The 9,344-nt window shown below is 56.5% G+C and overlaps 2 protein-coding genes across 2 annotated transcripts; both read left to right on the top strand.

The window, feature by feature from the left end:
* Nucleotides 1-789: 789 nt before the first annotated feature.
* Nucleotides 790-2,463, top strand: LOC139826081 (zinc finger protein 541-like). Its single transcript, XM_071801028.1, has 2 exons — nucleotides 790-2,105; nucleotides 2,182-2,463. Exons 1-2 carry the CDS (start codon nucleotides 1,945-1,947, stop codon nucleotides 2,414-2,416), a joined length of 396 nt encoding a protein of 131 aa, XP_071657129.1. The 5' UTR covers nucleotides 790-1,944; the 3' UTR covers nucleotides 2,417-2,463.
* A 1,476-nt stretch (nucleotides 2,464-3,939) lies between these two features.
* LOC136115901 (uncharacterized) lies at nucleotides 3,940-8,075 on the top strand. The gene is made up of 6 exons (XM_065862111.2): nucleotides 3,940-4,108; nucleotides 5,876-5,951; nucleotides 6,108-6,196; nucleotides 6,388-6,519; nucleotides 6,900-7,021; nucleotides 7,175-8,075. The coding sequence occupies exons 1-6, from the start codon at nucleotides 4,106-4,108 to the stop codon at nucleotides 8,073-8,075; spliced, it is 1,323 nt and encodes a 440-aa protein (XP_065718183.1). The 5' UTR covers nucleotides 3,940-4,105.
* Nucleotides 8,076-9,344: the final 1,269 nt, after the last annotated feature.

Genomic DNA, 9,344 nt, shown 5'->3' with positions numbered 1-9,344 from the left:
ATCAGTAATTATTAATGAGGGTCAGTATTTATTAATCCTTGCTATTTAACCCTTTTGGGTTGAAACCTTTGAGACCGAACGCCGATTGATTCCACCGGGCAAGCTCCACCTGCCTGGAGCTTCAGTGCCGACTACGCCATCTGTTCTAAAAGCGCCGCGGCTTTATCATGTTGATTTTTTTACCTATTTATCCTGATTTTTGTCACTTTAGCCACTTGGCGGCTGCTCCGGTTGAGGATGGCGGCGTCTCCATGTGCCGGAACCACGGGTGGTCGGTGGACGCCGAGAGGGGGCAGGTAACGGGCACCCATGGGTGCTGCTCATTGAGCGGGGATCTGAGCGAAGGCGGCGGGGGGGACGGCGGTGCCGTCGAAGCCCTTTGCGGGGGTCGTTACCAAATTGTGCGTAACTGGATGATTTGTGAACGTCGCTGCCGATTGAGTGGAGACGACGGGGTGAGAAAACGAGAAATAGGGAATCGCTGCAGTGTAAAGATTCACGTTGCGCGCTCCCGCCCGGTTTGGGTCGTGTTTAGCGTAGCGGGTTTTATTATCCTCGTTATATAACGGAGAAATAATTGGGAAGAGCAGTTTGCAAAGCGCTTTGATATCCTCCAGCGCCACCGACGCTCCCGGTTCCGTTTGTGCTCAGGTGCGCGACGCGGGCGATGCAAACACCGCGAAACCATCGTTGGGAGATGGAAACGGCGCCTCCGAACCCCCGACGCTGTCCGAAAACCCCCCTGGTGATCCCGGTGTTGGTTCCAGTGACAAGGAACGAGGTGGGTGAGGAGTACTTGGATGGTTGTGCGATGATTCGGCAACCGGCGGCGCCGGAGTCGCTTCCCGGAGCACCCGTGTGTGTGTCCCTGGCTGAACCAAGGGTGCTACGTGCCCCAAAACCCCCCAAATTACACCCAAATAACGCTATGGGGACGCGCTCGGCGGCCGCTACCCCAGGGACGGGCTCTGGGAGGCTCCAGGCTCCCGCTGGGTTATTGATCCGAAATACGGAACCCGGCGATCGCCTCGAGTTGGGTGAAAGGGAGGAAGCATCAGCAGGACTGGTGGGTCCCCAGACCCCTCATTTTGGGGTTCGCCGCTTGCTTTTGAGCCAAAAAAGGAGGAAAAGCAGATAAACGCCCGTGTGATTTTGTGCGTTTTCCACCTTTAACCCTTTTCTCGTTCGATGTTGCCCAGATCACCGAAAATGCGTCTCCGGATGGGAAGATCTCGCAGCAAAAAGGCGACGGAGGCCAAAACCCCTCGTGATCCCGACACCGGGATTGAAGCGCTTTCGGCCGCCCCGCGGGGTTAATTCAGTGCGATGCGGATGTCCCCACGTAGCGCTTTGGGGGGAACACCCCGCTTTATGGTTGTGGTTTACGGGGGGTTTATCTCAACCCGGGCCGAGCGATCCCGGTGTAAAACCGCCCGGTGAACCCGGTTTGGGTTCGGCGTCCCCTCGCTGGTTTGTGGTGACAAACGCAGAGCTCGTGCTCCCCAAAAACCCCCAAAATGGGTGCTTTTGTGGAATATGGGATGGAAACAACCCCCCAGCGTTTCGCTGTGATATCGGGTGTAAAAACCACCCGAGTGCTGCGATCGACTGCAAAACCCCATTGGGATGATCCATCAGCGACCGATTTCACCAAAACGATGGGAATTGGGACAATTTGTGGTTGTGATGCCGAGGAACGGTCTCGGCACGATGATTTTGATCCTGAGCCTTGCTTTTCCCCCCTTATTTCTCAATATCCCGCAGGCAGAATGGACGGCGACTTGGGATTGTGCCTGGTGAAGGACGCCCCCAAAATCAGCGTCCGGCCGTGAGTCCCCAAACCACCAAAAACGGGCGCAAAACGGGTGCGTCGCGCTTTTCCTGCCCCTCGTTTGGCCCGCCAGGACCCATTGACGTCCATTCCGAACGGAACACGAGGCGCTGATGTCACCGGCGGCGCTGATGTCGCGGCGGAACCCCGGCAACGCTTTGTTGTTCCGAGCCCTCGCAGGGCGTCTCTCCCACTCTGCCGCGTCTTGGAGCGAATCCCTGTGGTTTTCGGCCGAACCGCGCGGTTTCGGTGCCGATCGGAGCACGATGATGCCGTGAGCGCTCAGAACGCCCCCGTCCCCCCCGCCGCGCCGCCGCGGTCCCCGTCACCGCCTCCCGTCCCCTCTCCAGGCAGATCAACGTGGGGAGCGGCTTCCAGGCGGAGCTGCCGGCCCTGCGCGACCCAGCGCAGGCGCAGCAGGACGAGGAGCGCGCGGAGCTGGTCTGGAAGCCCTGGGGGGACATGGACACCGACCCGCAGGCGCCCGACCCAGGTATCGCACGCATTGGGTGCCTGGCCCACCCCACCTGGGCCCCGGGGGGGTCGTCGCTGCTCTTGGGGCTCCCAACGCTGCCTTTTGGGTAGAAATAGTGACGTTTTTCCGTGTGTTTCTTGCTCTCCGCTCCACCTGGTTGGCTCGTTTTCCGCTGTCCCGTATCGCACCTTTTGTCCCCAAAACCCAACTTTTCCTTCTCGTATCGTACCCATTATCATGTCGCACCTTTTCTTGACCAACCCCGACGTTTCCTTTGTCCTATCACACTTTTCTTGATAAAACCCAACTTTTCCTTGTTGTAGCGCGTCTTTTCTTGACATAAACCCAACTTTTCCTTCTCGTATCGTACCCATTGTTGTATCGCACCTTTTCTTGACCAACCCTGACGTTTCCATTGTCCTATCACGTCTTTTCTCAACAAAACCCAACTTTTCCTTGTCCTATCGCATCTTTTCTCAACAAAACCCAACTTTTCCTTGTCTTATCACGTCTTTTCTTGACAGAACCCAACGTTTCTGTTGTCCTATCGCGTCTTTTCTTGACATACACCCAACTTTTCCTTGTCCTATTGGTTCTTATCTTGACCAACTCCAACTTTTCCTTGACCTATTGTGTCTTTTCGTGACAAAAGCCAACTTTTCCTTGTCCTATTGTCTTTTCTTGACATAAACCCAACTTTTCCTTGTCCTATTGCGTCTTTTCTCAACAAAACCCAACTTTTCCTTGTCCTATCGCGTCTTTTCTCAACAAAACCCAACTTTTCCTTGTCCTATCGCACCTTTTCTTGACAAACCCCAACATTTCCTTTATCATATCGCATCTTTTCTTGACCAACTCCAACTTTTCCTTGAATCGTACCCATTGTCGTATCACGCTTTTCCTTGACAAACCCCAGCTTTTCCTTGTTGGATCCCATATTTCCACCCCCAAACCCCAACACCCCCATGTCACATCCCCCTTTCCCCCAACACCCCCATGTCACATCCCCCTTTCCCCAAACCCCAACACCCCCATGTCACATCCCCCTTTCCCCCAACATCCCCATGTCACATCCCCCTTTCCCCAAACCCCAACACCCCCATGTCACATCCCCCTTTCCCCAAACCCCAACACCCCCATGTCACATCCCCCTTTCCCCAAACCCCAACACCCCCATGTCACATCCCCCTTTCCCCCCCAAACCCCAACATCCCCACCTCATATCACCCCATTTCCCCCCCGAACCCCAACATCCCCATGTCCCATCACCCCGTTTCCCCCACCCCGTGTCGGTTGCAGTGTTGACCCTGCTGTCCATGGCAAGCTCCAGCACCGTCCCCGGGAGCTCCAGCACCGTCCCCGGGAGCTCCAGCGCCATCCCCAGGAGCTCCAACGCCATCCTCGGGAGCTCCAGTGCCGTCCCTGGGAGCTCCAGTGCCATCCTCGGGAGCTCCAGTGCCATCCTCGGGAGCTCCAGTGCCATCCCTGGAAACTCCAGCGCCATCTTCGGGAGCTCCAGTGCTGTTCCTGGGAGCTCCAGTGCTGTCCCCGGGAGCTCCAGTGCCATCCCCGGGAGCTCCAGTGCCATCCCCGGGAGCTCCAGTGCCATCCTCGGGAGCTCCAGTGCCGTCCCCGGGAGCTCCAGTGCCGTCCCTGGGAGCTCCAGTGCCATCCCCGGGAGCTCCAGTGCCATCCTCGGGAGCTCCAGTGCTGTCCCTGGGAGCTCCAGCGCCGTCCCCGGCGCCGTCCCCAACCTGGAGCTGGCCCTGCACTGCCTGCACGCGGCGCGCGGCGACCTGATGGTGAGTGACCCCAAAACCCCCCGATATCACCCCAAACCCCCTGATATCACCCCCAAACCCCCCGATATCACCCCCAAAGCCCCCCGATATCACCCCCATACCCCCGATATCTCCCCAAAACCCCCGATATCTCCCCAAACCCCCCTGATATCACCCCAAAACCTCCTGATATCTCCCCAAAACCCCTTGATACCAGCCCAGAACCCCCTAATATCACCCCAAACCCACCGATATCATCCCCAAAAGCCCCAGTATCACCCCCATGTCCCCGATATCACCCCAAACCCCCCGATATCACCCCAAAACCCCCTGATATCTCCCCAAATCCCATTGATATCACCCCAAAACCCCCTGATATCTCCCCAAAACCCCCGATATCTCCCCAAAGCCCCCCGATATCACCCCAAAACCCCCCGATATCACCCCAAAACCCCCCGATATCACCCCAAAACCCCCTGATATCTTCCCAAAACACCCCGATATCTCCCCAAAACAACTTGGCATCTGCCCAAATCCCCTTGATATCACCCCAGAACCCCTTGATATCACCCCAGAACCCCCCGATATCACCCCAAAACCCTATGATATCTCCCCAAAACCCCCCGATATCACTCCAAACCCCCCCAGTATCTCCCCAAAACCCCCCGATATCACCTCAAAATCTCCCGATATCTCCCCAAACCCCCTGATATCACCCCAGAACCCCCCAATATCACCCCCAAGCCACCCGATATCACCCCCAAAAGCCCCAATATCACCCCCATGCCCCCGATATCACCCCAAAACCCCCCGGTATCACCCCAAAACCCCGATATCACCCCAAAACCCCCTCATATCACCCCAAAATCCCCTGATATCTCCCCAAAACACCCCGATATCTCCCCAAAACACCTTGATATCACCCCAAAACCCCCTGATATCTCCCCAAAACACCCTGATATCTCCCCAAAACACCTTGATATCACCCCAAAACCCCCTGATATCTCCCCAAATCCCGATATCACCACAAAACCCCTCGATATCTCCCCAAAACCCCTCGATATCACCCCAAAACCCCCTGATATCTCCCCAAAACCCCTCGATATCTCTTCAAAACCCCCTGATATCTCCCCAAAGCCCCTCAATGTTACCCCAAAACCCCCCGATATCACCCCCAAACCCCGATATCACCCCAAAACCCCCCGATGTCTCCCCAAAACACCCCGATATCTCCCCAAAACACCTCGATATCACCCCAGACCCCCCAATATCACCCCAAAACCCCCTGATATCTCCTCAAATCCCCTGATATCACCCCAGAACCCCTCGATATCACCCCACACCCCCTGATATCTCCCCAAAACCCCTCAATATCACCCCAAAACCCCTCAATATCACCCCAAAACCCCTCGATATCACCCCAAAACCCCCTGATATCTCCCCAAAACCCCTTGATATCACCCCAAAACCCCCCGATATCACCGCCAAACCCCCCGATATCACTCCAAAACCTCCTGATATCTCCCCAAAACCCCCCGATATCACCCCAAATCCTCCTGATATCTCCCCAAAACCCCCCGATATCACCCCAAACCCCCCGATATCTCCCCAAAACCCCCTGATATCACCCCCAAACCTCCTGATATCGCCCCAAAACCCCCCGATATCTCCCCAAGCCCCCCGATATCTCCCCAAAACCCCCCGATATCACCCCAAAACCCCCAAAATCACAACTTGGGGCGTCCTGCTCCGAATGGAAGGCGAACCCCGAGCCTCTTCCTCTTGCAGAAGGCGCTGGAGATGCTGCTTTCGGGGGGGCCCCCCAAGTCCGAATCGGACCCTCTGGCCAATTATCATTACGCAGGTAAACGAGGAACGGGGCCCATTCCCCCCCAGGACACAAACAGACACCACGATACCCTTTCCACGCCGATTTAAACATCTTGGGCTGCCGATAACGACCCCCCCGCCCCGTTTGCTAATTGCGTTCCCCATAACGAACCCGCTCATTGCCCCGCAGGCTCGGACACGTGGACGCCATTGGAGCAGCAGCTTTTCCACCGTGCTTTTGCCACCCACAAGAAGGACTTTTATCGCATCCACAAGAAGGTAAATCCCCCAAAATCATCGGGTTTTAACCCAAAAAGCCGCGTTTTTGAGTCACGCATCGAACTCCCGTTCTCCAAATGTCATTTTGCTGCTTAACGCTGCAAAAAAGGCACCGGAATGAGACAAAACGAGGCGTAAATGTGATTTACCGCGGCGTTTCCATCCTAAACCGCCCCTATCCCCTCGCTTAGGTCCAGACTAAGACTGTGGCCCAGTGTGTTGAATATTACTACATCTGGAAGAAAACGACCAAACTCAAGTCCTACCGAGCAAAAGGGACGGGCAAAAAAGCCAAGAGAAACAAGGAAAAGGCCGAGGAGAAGGTAGAAAACGCGTTTACACAGAATTTGCGCTGCAGGAAAACCGCCTTGAGGCCAAAAAAGCGGCTTTTTGGGCCCGAAATGGGCTCGATTGGCTGCAGGTTGATTGCAGTGATTCCAGGTATTAACGATCCTGGTGGGGTTTGAATGGTTTGGGGGATATTCTGTGGTTTTGGCTTCGCCGCCGAAGGGAATTGCTGTGCGTTCCCTGCCAAAAAGCGGTGGTTTGTGTCACAAAAAGAGCCGGTTTTGGCTCTTTTAGCCTCACCTGGCTGAGTTGTCTCTATGGGCTGTTCCATAGGGTCTTGTTTCCAAGCTGGTTTATTCTCAGCGCTCTCGACCTTTGGTGAAAGGGGGGAATGAGGGGAATCTCTGCTTTCCAGGCCACTTTCCAGCCCCCGAAGAAGAAGCCCCGTCCCTCGCCCGAGGAAAGGGCCAAAATGAAGCAGCAAATGGCCCAAAATGAGGGCGCCGGGGAGTCCTTTCCATGCACGGAGTGCGGCAGGTGAGTTGTTGCTTATTTGGGGATAAAGAGGTTAAAAGGTGTTAAAGCCACCCGGCGCGGAGCCGAGAAACGGCGCCGGACCCGCGCCAAAACGCACCCAGAGAGGGTGAAGCCAAAAAGCACTAAAACCTGGGTTTTCCGCCCCGTTTCCAGGGCGTTTGCCACGATGCGGGGCAAGAACGCACACATGAGGTGGCACCGGGCGCGGGAGCTGCAGGCGGGGACCGAGCTGACCCCAAAGGGCTTGGAAATTGAGGACAAACCAGCCGAAATGGTGATTGCTGCGCTGGTTCTGGAGCCGCAGGCCGGGACCGAGCTGCCCATAAAGTGCTTGAAGATTGAGGAGAAACCAGCTGAAATGGCGATTGCGGGACCGGAGCTGCAGGATGGCACCGAGCCGCCCCCAAGATCCTTGGAAATTGAGGACAAACCAGCCGTAATGGAGATTGCGGTGCCAGAACCGCAGGTGGGGACCGAGCCGCCCCAAAAATGCTTGAAGATTGAGGACAAACCAGCCGAAATGGTGAATGCGGGACCGGAGCTGCAGGATGGCACCGAGCCACCCCCAAAGGGCCTGAATATCGAGGAGAAACCAGCTGAAATGGTGATTGCAGCGCTGGAGCCGCAGACCGGGACTGAGCCACCCCTGAAATGTGTGAAAATTGAAGAGAAACCAGCTGAAATGGTGACTGTGGCGCTGGAGCCGCAGGCTGAGACCAAGCTGCCCCTAAAGTGCTTCAAAATTGAGGGCAAACCAGCCAAAATGGTGATTGTGGGACCAGAGCTGCAGGATGGCACTGAGCCACCCCCAAAGGGCCTGGAAATTGAGGAGAAACCAGCTGAAATGGCGATTGCTGCGCCGGTTCTGGAGCCGCAGGCCGGGACTGAGCCGCCTCCAAGATGCTTGGAAATTGAGGAGAAACGAGACAAAATGGTGATTGCGGGACCGGAGCTGCAGGCTGACACTGAGCCACCGCCAAAATACCTGCAAATTGAGGACAAACCAGCTGAAACGGTGATTGCGGCGCCAGCACCGGAGCCGCAGGCTGAGTGAGACCGAGCCCACCCTGAAGCGCTTTAAAATTGAAGAGAAACCAGCGGAAATGGCGATGCCGGAGCCGGAGGCCGGGACTGAGCCACCCCTGAAGCGCTTAAGAATTGAGGAGAAAGCAGCTGAAATGGAGATTGCAGCACTGGAGCTGCAGGCCGGGACTGAGCCACCGCCAAAGTGTTTGAAAATTGAGGAGAAAGCAGCCGAAATGGAGATTGCGGTGCCAGAGCCACAGGCCGGGACCGAGCCGCCCGAAAAGTGCCTGAAAATTGAGGGAAAACCAGCGGAAATGGTGATTGTGGCACCGGAGCCGCAGGTGGGGACCGAGCCGCCCCCAAAATGCTTTCAAATTGAGGAAAAAACAGGCGAAATGGCGATGCCGGTGCGGGAGCTGCAGGCCGGGACCGAGCCGCCTCCAAATTGCCTGGAAATGGAGGAAAAAGCAGCTGAAAAGGCGATTGCGGAGCCAGAGCCGGAGGCCGGGACCGAGCCGCCCCCAACGTGTGTGAAGATTGAGGAGAAAGCAGCTGAAATGGAGATGCCGGAGCCAGAGCCTCAGGCCGGGACTGAGCCACCACCAAAGTGCCTGAATATTGAGGAGAAACCAGCTAAAATGGAGATTGTGGTGCCAGCACCAGAGCCACCGGCCAGGACCGAGCCGCCCCCAAAATGCGTTAAAATTGAGGAGAAAGCAGCTGAAATGGTGATTGTGGCACTGGAGCTGCAGGTGGGGACCGAGCCGCCCCCAAAATGCTTTGAAATCAAGAAACCAGGTGAAATGGCGATGCCGGAGTCGGAGCTGCAAGCTGGGATGGAGCCGCCCCCAAAGCGCCTGAAAATTGAGGAGGAACCAGCCGAAATGGGGATTGCGGCACCGGAGCTGCAGGACGGGACCGAGCCACCACCAAAATACCTGAAAATTGAGGAGGAACCAGCCGAAACGGTGATTGCGGCACCAGAGCCACGGGCCGGGACCGAGCCGCCCCTGAAGCACTTGGAAATTGAGAAACCAACCGAAATGGCGATTGTGACGCCGGAACCGCCGGCTGAGACCGAGCCACCACCAAAATGCATGAAAATAGAGGAGAAACCAACCGAAATGGCGATGCCGGAGCCGCAAGCCGGGACCGAGCCGCCCCCGAAGCGCCTTAAAATGGAGGAACCAGCCGAAATGGGGATCGCGGCGCCGGAGCAGCGCCCGGGGTAGGTTTGCGCCCTCAGGAAACCCCCGCGCCGAAACCACCGTCGGCTTTCCCACCGGACGGCGCATCC

Source organism: Patagioenas fasciata, chromosome 34 (genome assembly GCF_037038585.1).
Source record: "Patagioenas fasciata isolate bPatFas1 chromosome 34, bPatFas1.hap1, whole genome shotgun sequence".
Classification (NCBI taxonomy): Eukaryota; Metazoa; Chordata; class Aves; order Columbiformes; family Columbidae; genus Patagioenas; species Patagioenas fasciata.
Note: the sequence above shows the minus strand (reverse complement) of the source record. Positions and strands in the feature narration are given on the sequence as shown.

Coding starts and splice junctions, on each gene's coding strand:
- LOC136115901 (XM_065862111.2), top strand. Junction 6,197..6,387: donor TTTATCGCATCCACAAGAAG/GTAAATCCCCCA, acceptor CCCCTCGCTTAG/GTCCAGACTAAGACTGTGGC. Junction 7,022..7,174: donor CCATGCACGGAGTGCGGCAG/GTGAGTTGTTGC, acceptor CCCCGTTTCCAG/GGCGTTTGCCACGATGCGGG.
- LOC139826081 (XM_071801028.1), top strand. CDS start 1,945: ATGTCACCGGCGGCGCTGATGTCGCGGCGGAACCCCGGCAACGCTTTG. Junction 2,106..2,181: donor GATCGGAGCACGATGATGCC/GTGAGCGCTCAG, acceptor TCCCCTCTCCAG/GCAGATCAACGTGGGGAGCG.